This window comes from Cyclopterus lumpus, chromosome 22 (genome assembly GCF_009769545.1).
Source record: "Cyclopterus lumpus isolate fCycLum1 chromosome 22, fCycLum1.pri, whole genome shotgun sequence".
Taxonomy (NCBI): Eukaryota; Metazoa; Chordata; class Actinopteri; order Perciformes; family Cyclopteridae; genus Cyclopterus; species Cyclopterus lumpus.
This window is the reverse complement of record NC_046987.1, coordinates 10,276,888-10,296,506: the sequence shown is the minus strand read 5'-3', so window position 1 is coordinate 10,296,506 and position 19,619 is coordinate 10,276,888. Positions and strand designations below refer to the sequence as shown.

The 19,619-nt window shown below is 42.0% G+C and overlaps 1 protein-coding gene across 7 annotated transcripts in view; it reads left to right on the top strand.

Moving 5' to 3' along the window:
• Positions 1-604: 604 nt before the first annotated feature.
• Positions 605-19,619, top strand: part of esrrb (estrogen-related receptor beta) — a 38,248-nt gene continuing 19,233 nt past the window's right edge. For 2 of the 7 annotated variants that reach the window (XM_034563488.1, XM_034563487.1), the window contains exons 1-3: positions 605-654; positions 4,433-4,501; positions 14,034-14,443. In XM_034563488.1, the coding sequence (XP_034419379.1) occupies positions 605-654; positions 4,433-4,501; positions 14,034-14,443 (529 nt within the window). Of the gene's footprint in view, positions 655-4,432; positions 4,502-14,033; positions 14,489-19,619 lie in introns of those variants that run through there. The other 5 variants (XM_034563490.1, XM_034563489.1, XM_034563493.1 and 2 more) reach the window with 4 other exon arrangements.

Sequence of the window (19,619 nt, the reverse complement as noted above, 5' to 3'; positions counted from 1 at the left end):
TGTGAGTGTGAGCTTGTGTGTGTGTGTGTGTGTTGTAGCTGTGCATATAGCGGAGTATGTGAGTGAGCGTTTGGATCCCTCCTCCCCAGTGCTGCGCCGGCCCCTCTGTCGCTTTAAGTCCTGCCCCTCGGAGCCAGCCAACAGCAGCTGTTCCATATTCATCAAGCCCTTGAGTCTTAAAGAGCCCTATCCCGACCACGGAAAGAGTCATTCCCTTCGCTCGCGCTCTCATGCTCTCTCCATCTTAGCGCTCATCCCGCTGCTGCCTGCGCTTCTTTCTCTGTCTCACCCCCCTTTACCTCCTCCGTCTATCTGTCCCTCCCCCCTTCACTCTCCCTCTCTCTCTCTCTCTCTCTGACATCCACACACACTTTCACTTACATACACTCAGACACACTCTCTCTCCCACACATATATACATAAACACACAAACACACATGCTCACGCACACACACAAGTCCAACATACCTGTGCAGGCTGGGGGGAGCGTGCTGGAGGGGGCTTTCGGCAGCGTTGTCTCTCTGCCATCAGTTGAGGAAGAAGCGGGTCTCAGTTGTTTTCTCTTTCCTCTTCCTCTCATTCCTGGAATGCTAAAACTGGACTGATGGACATTTCAGAACTTTGTCTTCCAGACCCTCTCAGCTATCATAACCAGTAGGTGCACCTTGTTTCTTTCTTTCCTTCTGTCACTTTAACTTTTAACCCCTCTGTTGTGATGCAGTTGTATTTCTTCTGTCATTCTTTCGTTCTTTTCCTTTTTTTTCTTTTTTTGCCTTACCTGCTTTTGTATTTTTTTTACTGTGCCTGCTCTAGTTTTGTTTCCCGAACCCCACTCGTCTAGGCACTGAACTTTTTCTTTTTTAGCAGTCATGTACTTTTCCTGGCTTCTCTGTTCATCTCCCCTCTCACACCTACTCACACTCTAAAAGATGCACTTTCTCTTGTTCGTTGTTTTAAGGGCTCTTAAATCATGGAGGACTTGACAGTATAGAGCAACAGGGCAGGTGCAACTGTGTTTGTGTGCGCATACGTGTGTAGATTTATTGTGTGAGCACATCGTGTGGAGAGAAAGACTGGCGTCTTTTTAAATTCCATTCAGAGCATGGCTGATTGATTTAGCGTGCCCCTCTGCAAACTGTGTATTCGTTTCCTAAAGAATTTGGGGTACCTGTCCAGTTGGGTTAGGAGGTTGTTTGCTGATGGCTTTGTTCTTAGATTCGGCCGCACAGGGAGAATATATTTTTGAAGGAGATGAGATTAACGTGCAGCCGTGAAATTGGAGAGGATAAATTACACAGTGTAATATTTGTCGTCAGAAAAGACAAATGAAGGACCCTGTAACCTCAGTGAGCTGGCGAGTCGGTCCCGGCCAGCGGCACTCGAGGCGAGCTGCTCCCTACTCCTGGCTGCTGGGACAGTCCAAGCTTTTGGCACCTACCACACTTTAACTTTGACAAAATATCCATAGTTTTAATTCAATACAAAATATACTTAGAATCTTTAGTTGTGAAAAATATATTTTAGTTTTTTTTTATGATCATCTTAATGTATTTAATTCAACATATCCCTGTTAATCGACAGACTAAAACTTTGAGCTTGTGTAAAGGATTGTTATATATATTAATGTGTAGATAATTATTTATATCAATCTTTATTAAATTATATAAAATGTGAAAAGAATATTGATGAATTAGTATAGATGCAAAAGTAGTGATTTGTGAAAAGACCAATCACAGTTGCCTGATAAGTCATTTTCACATTTAGACAATTTCAATTTGAGTCTCTTGTAAAATATCCAGAACATTCCAGTTAAAATGTGTATCATCTTGTAACTAAGCTTCTCATGTTCTGAACATTATTTAATGAGAATTGAGGACTTTAGTTTAGTTTTTGATTCCTTACATTTTTAAAGAAGTATTCTACACGCAGTGAAAATACGGTTATAACAGGTTATAATATAGTGTAAAGTTAGTAAGCTGGATGTTTGTGTGTATTGCCTTACTTGACCCACAGATATTTTATTACTTTGGGCTTTAATCACTGAAAATTAATGAAGTAATTCTAGAGAAGATATTCCTATTTTAAAGAGACATTCAATAATCTCCTTTTGTTGATCCTGTAATGGATTATAAAAGCTCACTTATTTCTCTAATTCACATTAATACACAACTACACAAACAGCAGTAACAGGGTGGCCAGTATTCTATGTTCAATTGTATTTATATTTTTCATTGTAGTATTCCCTGCAAGTATTCTTCAGACAAACTACTTTAATTTGTATTATTTATTTTAAGCAGATATTTATACAACCCCCACATTTATGTATATTTATAATTTTGATATTTGATTATTCTTAAATCTGAGGAGATATTTCCTTTTCAAATTATTTCCCCTACAAACGCACATCCCAACACATTTCTAATTTATGCTACAATTTTTATTTTTATGTTGAAAATCATTTGTTTAAAATTTTTTCAGTTTTAGTTGACTATGTTTGACTTGTTCTCCTTTCAGGTAATCTGACACAATTCCTAAATGTATTTTGGATTTTACTTCTACTTTCAAATGTTATACTTAATTTATCAAATGCTAAATAATTTGTTCCTGAACTTATACATGAAAATTATGTTTCAGCAATATATTGCAGTTAATGTTTATTGTTTATTGTTAGTTAATCAAAGCATTACAGTTGCATATTGACATATTATTAGTTTTTTAGTGATGGTGTACACTGAATGTGTATATGATAAAAGAAATACTGATTAATATTTAATGGCACTCCACACAAGAAAGCAGTTGCATTTCTGTGTCCCATGATCATACTATTTGATTAATATGGATACACGTAACATTTAAAATAACAGTGAAAAGAGCATTTGCTCCTTCAAAGCTGAGTTGTAAACAGGTGTTTGATTTATGAATAACTCTGGTGTGTTTAGAAATAGTAGATCAAATGTAGATCAAATGTGGATGCAATCAATCTTTTTTCTTACTCCTAAACTAAACAATCTGTCACAGTAATTTATGTAGAAATGACGACAGTAAATTAGCATTTTCCTGATTACATGACTTCCTACCAACAGTTAGTTATTTGTGGGATCTGTCCATCATTGGCCTGAGTGTGCTATTCATTCTGGTTCAGCAGTGGCTCTCCTCTGCTAATTGTACAGCGGGATTTGCAGCCCCTCACTGTGGGCTGGATGTGGCTGTGATGCTCGGTTCAGAGGATTAGTGAGACGTATGTGCTCCATGTAATTAGCACAGCACTGTTGTGGAATCACTGTGGTATTCTCTCTATAGATCTACCCGAGGGCATCGGCACTGCCTGGGAATCGGATGGAAACAGAGTTTTGCCTTCAGAAAAGAGAGACATGCACCTCTTGTCTCTTTGCACAATGACGATATTTAGAAGTGTGAGCGTAAGTTTTCTGACAACACCGGTTGTACTGAAAGTTTAATTCTTTATGTACTCTCTCAAAATGTGTTTCTCACACCGCCGCTGGTATGTAGCCCGTTACACTCCACCTGTTATCTACTTTTACTTGACTTCTTCCAGTCTGAATATCTCTTGGCTGAGGCAGAGCGACGAGCCGCTTACTGTACGAGTCTGACAGGCTTATTGTTGATCTTGTATTGCAGTGGCAGTTCACGCCACTCAGAAGTCAACCAATGCCGAGGACTGTCAGTTTGAGTTCCTCTGTGCTCGCTAAAATTGAATTGAGATGTGACATCTTTCTGCTTCTAAATGTTCCATCAACACCCTCGCTTTCCTTAAGCCCTGGCAGAGCCACTGCTATAAACTAACTAGGCTATCCAATTTCCCCTTCATGAAATAAGAGCTTTTTAATGTATTTTTTTTAGAGAAGCAGCAAGTTAGCACACAATGATGAATTAGATTTCAATTCATTTGACTTCATTCCCAGCTTGCTGCATTAGAGCCTGCAAACACCCATCTCTAGCAGTCCGTCTGCTTGATTCTTATTAGGTTTCAGAAAACAAGGCGAGGGAATTGCATTAGTGTATCTTAAGTTAAAAGCTCTTTGCTCTTTGACCAAGTGTTTCATTGTTATTGGGTTAATCAGATTTTTGCTGTCTTCATGGAGATGCTATCGCAGGCTAGAGGCAGTGGTGGGTAACCAAAGCAGCCGTGCACAGACACTATCCAGATGGGATCAGCTTACGGTAATTTGGTTTCAGAATACATTACCAGAAGAGGCTTCTGGCCGAGAATGGCCACCGCGCTATGAGCCAGGAGCTGGTGGCCTCTGTAGCTTCAGTGTCCAGCCCCACAGCCCACCTGTCCCCATCCCACCCTCCTCATCTCCCAGAGCTTTTAGGGGGTGTTGGGATGTGTGCCTTTTTAAAGTAAACCCTGATGTTTTAAAATTCAGTCTGTCATCCAATTCTAAATACTTCTTCCTTGTACCAACAGGGCTTTGTTGTCCAATTCATTAGAGAGATTCCTGAGTCCACTGGCCACGCTGGAGCCCTCTCATTTCTGGTATCTAGTATCATTACTTTCACTGTAAATATGTCACTCAGCTCAGGCTGAGTGTGGGGGGGGGGGGTTGGGGACTGTGGAGCATGTTGTCCCTCTCCAGGCCAAATGGGGATGCAGGGTATATTGACACTGGATTTTCACTGTTCTGTAGCTTCAGATGCATTTGAGTTCATACTTGTCAGTGCTTAGACTGTCTGTAAAGGAGCCGCTAGATCAAACTCACTTATTTATTTGAAGTAGTGTTACACCACCTTTGGGTGCTCTATTTCGTGGGTCATTCATTAAGAAAATAAGCATGCAATATCCAGACTTGTTCTGTTCTGGATTATTACAACCCGTTCTATTTAATATTGTGCACAAAAGTCAGTGTAAAAATTGTCATATTGCAAATGAACTTTTTCTAACAGAAAGTTTTCAAGAAAGTATGCAATTTTATTTGTAATATATTATTGGTAAATTTTGGATGATACTGTTGTTATAACATGCTGTCTCTTGAGTCCTCGTACGATGTTTGGCCCTCGCAGTGATTAGCTACCAGGCCTCTTTGGCTATTTCACAACATCCACCCGCACAGAAACCACCAGCCGTCACCACACGCCTCCCTCCTGATTTCTCATCCATTGTAACCTTGGACACCTCCACCGCAGTGTGAGAATCTGTTTAAAAATAACTAGGTCCATTAGTCTAGAAGGATAATGCTAGCCTACGTGGGCTCTCATGCCCTTGTGGCAGCAGAGTGCTATCACTGACACGGTGCGTCAGCACTTCTTCCTGTTGCTCCAACATTGAAGGGGCCCTCTACATTTACACACACACACACACACACACACACACACACACACACACACACAGGCACACACACATACCCCCACACACGCACACCATCTAGAACTCTGAAGTCAAGAAATATACGGAAAACTGTAGAGTGGAAAATTAGTGACAAGAAAACACCTTAGCGAGGTTTCCTGTGTTTGCCAAGTCTGCTTGTTTCTTCCAATTCCATTCGTATGATAGATATGAATGCTCACTACAATGCTGCGGCTTTTCAACCACTCTGTCCTAAAGTAATGGAGGGAAAACGTGTAGGTCCACTAATTCACACTAGGTAAGAAAATGTGATGTAAGGTGGGTAACTATATGGGTGTTTATCAGTGAAGGCTATTGGTATTGAACGTCCAGTTGTTTGAAGGTTATGTTTCGGAGCAGTAATTGAAATGCAAAATAACATTAGGATCGATGGTTAGCTTTGTTTATTTATGAAATCAATATTGAAACCGTCCGTCACAGTAGCCGCTCTGATTCCCACTGACAGCTTCACCAAGTCTCCTCTACATGGCCAGAAAAGCACCCATTACAGCTTTTAGACCGAGCACATCTTTTTCTCATCACTCTTTAGACAACTGCTAGTAAATGTTCCACGCTCATATTTGAACACACACGGTCCGTAGTTTTGAAGGAGAATTGTGCAGCATGGCATCATCAACTGTACAAAACTGTTCAATTAAAATAACTGACGCAGTGTGCACACATATAGTAGCTGTGGTACGGGTGTGTCTTCGGGAGAGTGAGAGACAGTACTACTATCACTCATCCCTGATTTGCCCAAGGGAAGTGGATGTGACCAATAACCAGTCATTAACATGGCAGTGTGCAAAAAGCCAGCCACTGTAGGCCTAGTTTCTCTGTGCTGAACAGGAATTTATATTGACGTATTTGATTCTCTTCACCCGTGTCAAATATGCATTGGTCGTATAACAGAAATATGAAAAACCCTTTTGTTTGAATTTTCTCAAACATTAAATGATGCCAGAAAACTCTGCTGTACAATCCTGTTACTAGAAATCAGAACTGAATGGTCTTTGAAACTAAACATAATTGATACATATGTGATTTAACAATAAGCCACATGTATTCTTACTTTATATCGTCTTTTTTTTCTTTTTTGAAAGACAGACATTATTTGTATTATTTGTTAAAACTAATAGTGCTTCCAGCTCAATTTCAATCTGTTTATCGGGCCAGGTTCTGACTCCATTACAACTTTGTTTGTCTCATGTCTCATAAAACCTCTTGTTTACAACTTCACAACAGAATCATTTCAACTGATAACTGACAGATTTGTTAGTGTAGAAGTGTGTGTGTGTGTGTGTGTGTGTGTGTGTGTGTGTGTGTGTGTGTGTGTGTGTGTGTGTGTGTGTGCGCGAGCACGCTCTCGTGTGGTTCCTGCTTGCTCGCCTGCCTTCAAATTATTATTATTCATGTGCTGATTTGTGTGTTTTCCTATTGGTCACAATACACATTCACAATAAATGCCTCCTTATGAGACCACCCCCACAGCGCTGAGTGCAATCGAATGGTCAAATTGAGTGTCTGGTTGTTGAACCTGCCACTTGGATTGTCGCTCCCTCCCAGTTCCTCCGGTGACACCAGACGTGGTGAACACTGAAATGTATGTTTAGATTGCCCCCTGAAGGAGACACATTAATTCAGGGAAATATCCCCAACGTTTAATTATTCCTGAATGGTGTGGTGGTGGACACTACCGTATAAATCAGTTCTTCAGGCCCACCCGTCTTTTTATTACCAGCACTATTTATGGGGAATGTGTGGCAGCTGGTAGAGATGAGCCTGTAAAAAGCCAGAGGCTATTGCTATGACTATGTCCGCTGCTGTGGCAGACAGTCATAGCAATAGTGTTTTCAGCATCATCAATTCATTTTGGAACTGTTTGAATTGTGTGCTACAATTTAAATCAGAGAAAGCAAGCAATATTATGTATGTTATTTTAATGTTACCTATGTGCCGTCATGACGCACCGACTGTGAACCTGTACAAAAATGTACACATTTTATTGTGTTTAAATGATCCTGGACGCCTGATAAACCTGCTAATTTTGGCCTGTTAATTTTGCCATGTATATTTGTATGTGTATGCATGTGTGTAAATATGTTTGTATTTGTCTCTTATTATTATTAAGAGGACAATTTATAATGCAGGCAGGATGGGCTCTTTGTTTTAAGCAGGTAGAGTACTCCCCTAAACAAGGACGGCCTATCAGAAGAAGATTAATGAAGTAATTTCATGCATGGCTCTATGCCTCCGTCCTCCTGTACGCACGTCACTGTGTCTAAACCTCTGATTTACACTGGACAGTGTTAAATAGCCTTAAACCTTTATAATAATATGTCTTTCTGTTTGTGACACACGTACACACTCACTGCAAAAAACATGCAACACAATCTGCAATATCCTTCGCCCCTCTGATAAAATTGTCTTGGATCTTTTGCTCAAGTTTCCCTCATTCTTATTTTATAATCCGCTCTCTTTATTTTACATAAGGAACCCTACTGAGAGTGCGTGAGAGGTGTGCCGTGGTTGATATCTGCTGGCTTTCCACATAATTTATGGCAGTTAAACAAAACCTAGCCTTAAAAAGCTTTTGTAGCATGAAACTGAATGTTTAACATATATTCCTACATCAGCCTGGACAGGTTATTCAGGAGCATATTACCAAATCCTGTTTTTTCTTTTTACTTTTTTAACAAGTGTTGACATTCTGCGCTTATTAAATCTCTTTCAACTGACTTTATTAATTCATTACTTTACCATATTACAAATATAAATTCTAGGAAAATCAAACTGTTTATGAGTGGCCAAGGTAACTGAGGATTCATTTTTTTTATGAGGCGCTAATGATATGTTGATAATGGCTTCATGATGCAGGAGATTCTGTGATAAAACAATGACTTTAATTTTCAAAAAGGCAACAACCAAACATATACTGTAGTATTAGTCTTGTAGCCAAACAACAGCACTGTGTCTTTTTAGTATAAGTTCCATCATTCAAATGTTAAACAGACGTAAAGTGACAAAGGACTGTCAGTTTTTAGTTAAAACAGGAAGAATCCACCAACTGTATGCCTCAGTATTGCAAGGGAGTGTATTTTGATATTGTCGTCAGTGTATCAGTAACATATCACACAATGCCAGGTTTTGTCTAAGGTCATTACCCACACCGGCTTTGAAGGAGTCTTTTAATATACAAAACGCTAATTAGAAACAGTTTTTAAGGATGATTCTTTTTGCCAGTAGTGGACTATAATTGCTTTCTGTAGATATCACGAGCCATTGTACATTTATGTTGTTAAATTATACCATGGCCATGTCTCATAATGGATGTAATGGAAACTAATCTTTTCTAATGAAAAAGCAGAATTAAAAATTTGATCCCAAATGTACTGCACGGCATACTAGACTTATCACTGAACTTCTTTTTTACATACAGTAGGATGAGCTGTTCAATTCTGCTGGGAGCTTCCCCACTGGGTCTGCATAGAGGACGGTTAACTCTTTGCTCTCCACAGTGGGCATTTTAGACAACTGACAACTCCCTCACATCCCCCACTGACAGTAGCTCTGTCACGAGCCATTTGCTTCTCTCAACATCCTGAACTCAGCCCCTTATAAGAACTAGATCTGCCCAGTGCGGCCCAGACAGTTTACGTCAGACAAACAGCAGCGCCTGTATCGCAAGAGGCCCTCTCTTTCCTGCCAGCAGCATCTCTCGAACAGGAAGGAGCGAGAGGGGGGATCAATAGATGTGATCTGCTTCTTGGCCAGCGCTATCTTGTGGTGCCGCTGGAGCATGGGGCTCATGTTGTCGTAGTGGAGTGAGCTCATAGCTTTATAAAGACTATAGTGACATCGCTGTGGAGCAGCTAAATATAATCCTCTGCTGGAGACTGAAAAACTTAATTGCCCAGGCCACAGAGCACCATGGTCCCCCCAGTGGTAACCCTGCACGAGCCCCCAGCCTACGGACTATTGATCCGGGGCCCTCATTCTCCATTGGTACCATAAACACAGCTCTCTCTCTATCTCTTCTCTCTCTTCCCCTCACGTATCGCTTACTTTCTCTTTTCCTGTTTTTCGGTCTCCTCGATTTCCCTTTTGTTTGCCTCCATAGATCTGCACATCATAAATCTCTGTCAGCCTCTCCTGAGTGTCTGGCATATCCGTTAATAAAGAGACCCCTCCCCTCCCTTCAGGTCCACCCCCTCCACTCCCTCCTCTCTCTCTGCCAGAGCAGGACTAATGAATGAGAAACTCCAAAATTAGGGGCCTCTCCCTCATAGATTAGAATAGGTCCCTATGGAGTGTCGGGCTTTCCTCCAACCAAACCACAGCCATCAAACCCCCCCCAACATTTCTATCTTTCATATTCTGTCTGCAACACAAACACACCCTGAGACCAAAGAGCACATAAGCCCATACAGACACACATGCACATCACCCCCGAGAGTCTTTCCACCCCTTATTCCCCTGATGGTCATTAACCTGTAACCAGTTAGGCAGAGAGGCGTCCTTCATATTTCAACCCAATGTGTTTTGGAATCTCCATTCCCTTCCTTTCTCCCAAGGGCCACCCAAACCCCTACCTGAGCCACAGTCCTTTTTTCCTTTCCATTTTGCCCTGCGAGAACACACACCGAGCACCCTTGGTGACATACACACTACCGCACGTATTTCTGTGACTTTAGTCGGCCAGTGCAGAATTTCCACGTGGTTGTCCGCTCTCCCAAAAAACGAATCCCAGGCTGTGTGTTGGAGCGGTAAAAGGTGGCGGTGGCCCCTGGAGGAGAGGTCAGCGTGGCAGCTGCCAGTGGGTTCTTGCTGTGGTGGGGAGGCTGAGCCCGACTGAGAGGAGGTCTGTCAGAAGCTAATTGAGTTCGTCCTACCAACGCCGACTCTGGGGCCAGTGGCTTATCAGGCCACATCGCTTGGGGCCCTCCAGACAGATCTGCCCCTACCGGGGCATCTGATATCACCATCACGCTGCCTGCAGATGTCAACCCCCGCCTCCATCACCCACCCCTTCTCCTCCACTTACCCAGTTTGATCAGGTAGCAAGGATGTGACACCCCGGGATGAGGTTAGCGAATGTTATAAAATTGTGTTTTTGGGTTCTCGTGGCCTTGAGAGTGAAAAGGACGTTGGGAATAAACTCACTGTTTGAGTTGAGCCTCAAGCACGGGTTTGTACTGTGTGATTTACACATGAAAAAGAGGAAAGAGCTGTAGTCACCCAGAGAACAGTGGAGGGTGTCAGTATCCTCCTGAAGTGAGCAGGAACCTCTCAGCAGGAACACTTACAAATTGGCTCATTTAGATCCGGAATGTTCTGCGTTCTGGCGACAGTGTCATCCAACGTTCAGAGTTTTTGCTTGCAGGCGAGGAAAGTGTTGAGACGCGCGGAAACAAGCGCTCCTCGCTTTTCCTCTCGGAAGTCGAGGAACAGAGAGTGTGAGACGAGCTGCCAGATCATTAGGCCAGCTAATCCTGGTCACAGCAGCACCAGTGGAATGATATTAGGGATCTGAAATGCTGTTAGGAGGGCCAGGTGGAATCAGATTAAAACCAAACTGCGCAGTGTGCGTTTGCGGGCCCATAACCCACTACTCAGCATGAATTTTGATCAGTACAAAGGGAACAAAAGGAGGAGGAACAGAGAGAGAAAAAGAGAGAGGAAGAGATACTGTATCTTGGACGAGCACTGCTCCTTTGGGCAGCCAGGCAGCAGAATTTAAAATGCTCTTACGTTGAGGAAGGAAGTAAGACAGAACTATAGATTTTACAGCATCAAGTCTCAGTTAGTCCCTTTCCTGTCTGCTCTGTCTGTGTAGCACACAAGCTAATTAGCACCTGCCCCACATATTTAATTATTTATTACAACTATTGCTGCTGTCAAACTATTTAATGCTCATAATTCATTTTCCCATACAATGGTATTTATAGATTTAAATTGGACCTGTCCCATTAGAGATTACGAATATTTATAGAAATATTTTAGGCTATTTGATTAATACGCCAGGTTCAAGTGGTTAGTATTCCCTCAGTATCATTAATCAATATATGCAGGCTTGTTAAAAACATAAGCATTGCAGTGGTATAATGTGTCATAGCAGAATGAGTTAAGGGGATTCTAGCCAGCATATTTATTATAAATGACCACATTGAGCTGGAGGGGAAACAGTTAAGACACTTATGCAATTATGCTAAGTGTCACCCTGAAGATGGCCTTTGAACCTGGGTTAAGCTTACTCTGAATTTGTGAAATAAAAGCTAAATGGAGCCATCTTGTGCTCCTGCGTTTTAATATATAGCCTTTAATAAGCCAAGTGCAGGTGCCCTATCGCACAGGTGCACATATCCATCTGAAACAGAGAACATAAAGCAGATGAACACAAAGTGCATTAATTTATGGGGATGCAATCTGCATTCATTATCAAGAGCGGCAAGTTCTATTTTAGAAAGCCATGAAATGGATTCAGTTTTTCAATTTCTGTCTGCAAGGATATTTAAGAGTACAAAGTGGATCATTTTTTAAAACAGCAAGTCTGAATAACTGCCCTCCAATGCCACCAGTAGTAGTACATGTATTTGTTCATTGTTTTAATTGAGAGTAGCTGAAAGAAAAACTCTAAATTGGAAAGCATGTTCTCAAGCACAATGGTATTGTGTATCAGTTTTATATAGTGATGGCTTTATATTGCAGTAAGAATTCCAGGAGTGCACAGGCAAAGGACTTATTCCACAAGGTCAACGGTTTTAACAGGGGGCATTTTTTTATTATTTATTTTAGCAGTTAACCTTTTTGTGAATTTCCAGAAGTGGTAGGCACCTGGAGCTCCGATGAATATACATGACAGTAGGGAGGGAAACCTGGGAATGAGATTTAATTTGACACGCTGACCCCCATCTCCACAGGCCCAGGAAGCCAGGGTGAGAAAATAAGGTTGACCCTCTGACCCCTGGGCCTGAACCCCTCCGTCACCCACCCTCACAATTAAATCAGTCTCAGAGAGCAAGAGGCAGTCCGGCCGACCGAAGGGGACACAGTGGAGGCCTCTTGTTTCCTGCTTCCTCTCAAGCACTCTGAGACAGACAGCTATCGTCCAATCAGGCAGATAGAGCCCGGGAGTGAACATCCCTCTCTCCCCGTGCTGATGGTAAACTGACATGTCAAATATGTAAACATTACCATTAGTTGGCAATATGCTAATGGAACTAATGTGCTAAGGCACAACTTCGGGCTGTCGAGCTGCCACTCAATAGGAGCCCCTGTGTCTGAATTTGCATAAGCCATGCAAGGCTCAATTTTGTTAATGCAGGCAAGTGCAGGTGACCTTTCACCCCTGCCGTGGTACCAAATGCAAAGGGGTGTGTGTGTGTATGTAAGTGTGTGAACTAGCCTTGACCCTAAGGGGTCACTATGTCTACACAGCATCCCCAATACAATGAGTTATCCATCTCCTCTACCAGTCCACCCCTTCAGTTTGAACATGTCCGGGCTAAGTTTTTTCTCCCATTGTTCTTCCAATGCAATTTCAAATTAAAAGGTTATAGAGCAAGACTGAAATAGATTTATATGGGTGAGGAAGGCTTCAGAGTGCATTTTGTGGCCACAGCCAAAAGGCTGCACTTTAGTCTGCACACGTTACAGCATCATATTGCATGTACTCCAAAATACAGTTATTAGGCAGACAGTGAAAAAGTCAATATCTTGCCATCATGTTTCCTTTTGGTTGACTGCTGACTCAAGGAGACAAGCCAAGGTCCACTCTACTCTCTAAACTATGGAGATGCCCCAGACTTGATATGCCGTTTGTGTGTGTGTGTGTGTGTGTGTGTGTGTGTGTGTGTGTGTGTGTGTGTGTGTGTGTGTGTGTGTGCATGCGTGTGCACACTTGCGTGTTAAGTTATTTGAGTGCTCTCTTTCTATCCCTCCCTCTTACTCTCTTTCACTTTTCTTTTCTTTCTGTCTGTGTGTTTGTATTGTTTTGGGCATGGGTGCGACTGTGTGTGGACGTGCGTGTTGTAGTTGTACACCAAAGCGTTTGTTCAGCTACGGTGGTGTGTGGCTAATGAAGCACTTAGGATCCTCCCTCTAGTTCACTGGTTTACAGGGAAGGTTAGGACACGTAGTGGTATAGAGAACAGAACATTGGAAAGACTTGAACATCACCTGACCATAGTAGGATAGTAGATACATTTAAATGGGAATTTACAGTAGATACAGTAGATTACGACTGTTTGAACGCATGAAACCTACCTAATGTGTTATCACCCGTCTTTTCCTGCATGAAGAAATTGCAAGTTTACATTCAAAAACACATCTTTTTCTATAAAAAGCATTATTAAAGCATGATTAAAGTGTGAAAACGATACTAGGTGTTGATTTACTGGGAATGTATTGTTCAATATATGCTGTATAATTCATTAACTCTAAAAACTTTACCATAATGTCTACTTAAAGGAAAAGAGCATTTGCGTTGTAATTTCCATGAAAAGCAACAAAATCATTACATTTTGTACTTAATTTCAATCAAGTGTTTGCTGTTTAGACATTTATGTCATTCCACTAGTTGATAAGATTAATTTGGACTCTCAGAAGACCTCTGCTAATCCTCTTCCTCTTCTCCTCCTCCCTTTCCTGTCTACTCTCCCCCTCCGTCTCTCACCCCATCCCTCAGGCTGCTGAATAGAATGGCCGCTGATGACCGGCACCTACCCTCAAGTTGTGGGTCCTACATCAAGACGGAGCCATCCAGTCCCTCCTCGGTCATCGACACGGTCAGCCACCACAGCCCCAGCGGCAACTCAGACGCCAGTGGTGGCTATGTCAGCACTATGAACAGCCACTCCAACGGCCTGGACTCTCCACCTATGTTCACCCCCAGCGGGCTCGGGGCCGGCACCTGCCGCAAGCGCTACGATGACTGCTCCAGCACCATCATGGAGGACTCGTCCATAAAGTGCGAATACATGTTGAACTCCCTCCCCAAGAGGCTGTGCCTGGTCTGTGGAGATATAGCCTCGGGGTATCACTATGGGGTGGCCTCTTGTGAGGCCTGCAAAGCCTTTTTTAAAAGGACAATACAAGGTATTTTCTCATCCCACCTCCCCCCCTTACAAACACTCAATACAAGTATTTCATTCCTTGTCGCTGCATTTCTAGACATAAAAACACCCTTCATACAAGACAGTTTGGGCCTCAAATACTCAGACCAAGCAATTTACTATGTTAAAAAACCACTGGAGTGTAAAATATGTTTTCTCTACCACCTGAGACCAACAACCTCCGTAAAAAAAATTGTTTTGGATTCTATTAGTGTACAATACTCACTCTCGGATAACGTTCCAAACTTATTTACTAAATATAAAAGAAAAAAAGAAACCAGAAGAATATTTTGACATGGGACGGAAGTGTAGGTATAATTACGTTGTGTGTCATGGTTGGTGGTGTATGGTGGACATGACATCATCACTCAGAGGTCAGATTTGGTGGAGTGCACGGGGCTGTTTGCCCAGATGCCTTGGGGGCCTCAGAGAACATGCTTTATTATTCCTGTCCTGTTTTGTGTGCGTGTATGTGTGCCTGGGGACTAGGGTGCCATTGGCTATCTGCAAGGCATGATGTATCACAGCTTCTCATTAGAGAGGCAATGAAAGGCCCCCCACTGTGAAACTGTGCGCTCTGCTCCAGATTAATCAGGAAGACGAAGATATTGTTGAACCTGGAAACAACTGCCCAAGTCGAAGCTCTGCCGGCTTAGTACTGCAACAAATACAGTAGACAAACGAGATGGAAAAGGTGAAAGGAGCCAAAAGGTTGGACTCTAGTGAAATGAGGTGATTAAGAGTGGATTTTCAAACTAAATGAGTCTAACATTTGTTTTATCCATTGCTATATGAAGATCTGTCCGTCTGTCTGGTTGTTAGGTGTTGATTTTGGACCTTACAGCCCTATCAGCTTTAGACAGTCTATGTACCTTTTGCAGGCAAACAAAAGCATTAGGCCAAATCCTCCTGTTTACCCATGCTGCCATCAGCAATTCTGTCTATTGACAATAGATGAACATTTTTTCTCAAATAACATAACAGGGCTTTTGTCCCCTCACTAAAAGTACACTGACGGCAACACAATGGAACAGAAAAAAGGCATCGGGGAAGAAAGAGACGTCTTAAGTGGAGCAATGGCCCAAACAATTAAGAAGAAGGTACATGGAAAAAAATTGAAAGCTCCTCTTTTTTTTCCCCCCCTCACTTTGCATTGTCGATTTGAAATCCCTCTCTTTCTCTTCTTGGAGGGCTGCCTGTAATGGAGCTAATCTGCCGTCGTTTGTCCGAGCCACAGGAGTTTTGTCAATAACAATCAGCGTTTGGAAAGTGTAATTAAGGCCGAGGCTTTTCATTAGGAAAAAGGGAGGGGGCCGTCTCCAGGGACGGGCATGCCAATTAGAAACTCAGGCACGCGTCGCCGGGTAATTTCAGGGAAAGGAGGGGGAAAAAAACCAGGACTTCTTTAGATTGGAGAGGGACCCTGCTGCTCTTTCAGAGGAGAGGAGGAGAGGCTTAATGGCATAATAATCAGACAGGGGTCCCAGGCAGAAAAAGCAGGAGGATGCAAGGACTTTTTGGGGGAGGTGAAAGCCTGCCAAAATGATAAAAGAAACACATGCAGGATAGCTGGAGGAAAATGGAGAGCCCTTGAAAGAATGAGAGGGTGCCGTTGATGAGAACTGATTAATTAAAGGAATAACGAGGCAGTCAAGGGTGGAGTGTGAGACGGCCCTCTCTAATGAGAGGAAAACAAAGGAGCTGTCTTTTCCAGCCTTTTATCACATTGTTCTAAAGCACTTAGGGCAAATAACACAAGTTAATGTTAACCATGTACATGACACTTTCTTTATCACCTTGTGCTCACCTTGTGTGTAATTTCTCATGATACAGCAGTTAATTTTTGACAGGAATTTTGTTGTTTTGGGGTGGGGGGGGGGGGCTATAATAATATATAACCTTACAATTTAGTTTAGTTTTGACATTTTGTGATAATTTAGGCACTGAGGAACTCACTATCTTTGTTTTATTTCCCGCTCCAGCCTCATACCCTTACCTTTTCAACAAAAGATGATGGAAAATCCATCATCTGTCACCGATTCATCCAGTGAAAAGCCCCTTGAACTCTTACATGGAGATAGTTACATTACTCAAGGCCAGGCCCAAATTAATGTCAACCTGGATCTCCATCCATCCCAGAAATACCCCTGTTCTCATTGCTCCCTAATCATCCCGCCATTCCTGCACCACACGTGCCCCACCAATCAAAAACATAAATCTCTTATTGAACCGTGTTTTCCTTCCATTTTGAACCGATGTGTAAAATTGCTCGAAAACCAACTGAACTCGGTGGCCCCCTTTTATATGAAGTAATAGACCTTGACAGTAAGCCTGTAAAAGTCAGTTTAGATTTTGATGAGAAATACCTGCCATTTTACTGTAATTTACTTACAAGACCTGACTTTCCCCTCTGTGCCCTGGCATGGGTCCTGAAAAGCCATAAAATAGATTGAGACAGATACTTATCAAGAGAAGAAGGAGGGAAATCTTTTTCTTCTCCCTTCACTCTGTAATGTTATTGGTAACCATACCATAACCTCTCTGAAGACGGATAAACCCCGGCATGGCCCTCGGGTTAAAGGGGTTCCCGCCAGTATGCTTCATTTCTGAAAGTGAAACTGGCCATTCGATTACTCTACAAGCTTTCCAGTCATCATCTCTGAATGACAAGGTTATTGTAAATAATTTAACAGGTTCGCCCTTTTGAGTCAATGTTTTAATCTAATGTAACTACAAATTCCCAATTAAATCACTAGTTAATTGTGACACTTTCTTTACTGTTGAGAAGACTTTAATTGATCAACTTTATTTCTTCAAACACATGAGTCCATATAACAACAAATACAACAACAATCTTAAATGCTACATTAGAAGTAAAAGTCAGTTAAAAAAACAATATCATTCATTCACACACAGACAAGAAAGACACACGAGGCATAACATCATTTTACAGTGATAATGCATATTCTGTTCAAAGTAAAAATTTAAAAGCATTAATGTAAAAATCTAAAATTGTGTTTTTATTTCACAATTACTTTCAAGTCCCCATTACATCACAGGTATATTTTGCATATAGAGAAAATTAAGTGGTTGACATAACGATTTTTACCACAGTGGTTAAAAAGGTTCCAAACATTTAACGGATATTATAATTACTTACATTTGTCGTGGCAAGTTCAAATCTATGGGTTCTGCCTTTTAATATGACCATGTCTTGGACATTTTTCCTCTTTTATCAATATGAATGTATGTCAATTAAAAACAACTGGCCAAGAGAGGTCGAGGCTTATTGTCATGTAGCTCAGAGAAACGATGTTAGGCATGTTTAGAAGACGGACTTACTGTTCGTATACTGATACTGAAACGTTTTCTAAATATAAACCTAATGAGGAGATGAAAAAAAATTAAGTAATCCACCCCCTCTCAGCATTGAGCTATGAGAAGCCCCCTCTGACAGAACATCAGACGCAGAGGACTTGACAGGACAGGTGGACACAGTAGCTCAGCAGTGTGTGAGGGTGTGTTTGTTTTTGTTTCTGGAGTGTGTGATCTCCAAGGGCTAACTATCAGAGTTAGTTAGCCACCAGGTGTGGTTCGTGCACGTGCCCCCATCACCCCTGAGGCAGGGTCGGGAGAGAAAAATACCCCTGTAAACAAAGATTCCTCAGGGGACACACAGGGTCAACTGTGCCGGGTTGGGCCGTGCAATCAAACCGGCCACATAGCATAGATTCAACAAAGTGAATAAATGCTAAGTAAAGATGTTTCAGATTTGCATAATCCATGTTTATTTCATGTATTAAGTGTTTTACGTCCCAGCAAATTGCTGATTGGTTAGTGTATAATGTGAACGCAAACCAAAAAGACCTCCAAGAATTGAATCCAGCACAGAGTGGCACTGATTGCCTCCTCCCAGGATATGGGAAATGGATAGGATTATTATGGTCTGCTTCTGCTATGACAACAGAGAAAACAGACAGAGGAAAGACAATCAGAGCTCATCAGCCGCTTTCCCTCACACCTTTATTTACCCCAATCCCAAAGAGATGAGGAGAATTAGCATACTGATTTCTAACCCAGATATAAGGAGGAATTTCTAATTATTTATAACATCTTGGGACCCTCCTCTTGATCTGCCCAATAATGTTAACATAATTGCATAAGTTGTCAAAGGATGTTGGAGGGCTAGTGGAGGAACGCTAGTGGAATATTACACAGCTTTCTGTTTCTCTGTACAGAAAATATGGAGTATCACGACAGCTACAGGATGTTGGGATGCAATCCTGAAGTGCTTGTGTGTGGATTTCTGTTAACACACTGCAACATATAAAATGCCTTTTTTAGTAGTTTCAACAGAAAGCACATTTGCTGACATTATGTTTACTTACATGTATTTTAATAGATAAGGGAAAAATATTGAGGTACTCATGATGATTAAATTATATATTTTTACATCACTCAACAATTTATTTGACAGTCTGACAAGGACATAAACTCTGGGTTACAAGAAAAGTTGAGGGAAAACCCCAATGTCAAAAGCTTTAAAGCTGAAAGCCTGTTCAAAATGAGGATAATTCAAATTCCTAGGCTGAAGCAACCATTACATTGAAACCCTTTATTGAAATCCCCTGAATACAGTAAAATGTATGGAATCAGACAGGAGCGGAGGCATTGCCTCACATATCCTGCTCTTTCTACAGCTAATGCTAGAGTAGAGCGCAACCAGCTCTTTTATTGCGTGGCAATGAAACTCTTTTTCATTGCTTTGTCCTGGAATCAGACGCTGCAGTTGAATAATGCATTAGGCCTCTTGCCTGTACACTATGTAAATAGTCAACAATGGCAACAGTGGTAACAACAGGTTTGGGTCGGGTAAAGTATTATGTAAAGTGGTCAGGGCCAGCGGGTCTGGCTCTCCAGCCTGCTATTGAGGCAGTGGCAGACCCCTCTGAGCGCAGGGGGACATGGCCTGCACCTGGGGCCCGGAGGGGACACGCACAGAATTAATGAGGCCAATTTAGTGTTGGACCTGGGTGGCGTCTACTGATGGATCCTGAAGGACTGTTGTAGCTTTACTTCCACCCCCACTTTCTACATCTTACCCCAGCTTCTCCTCCCACTGAGGCCCTCGGTGCTGGAAGGTTCTCTACTCGCTGGAG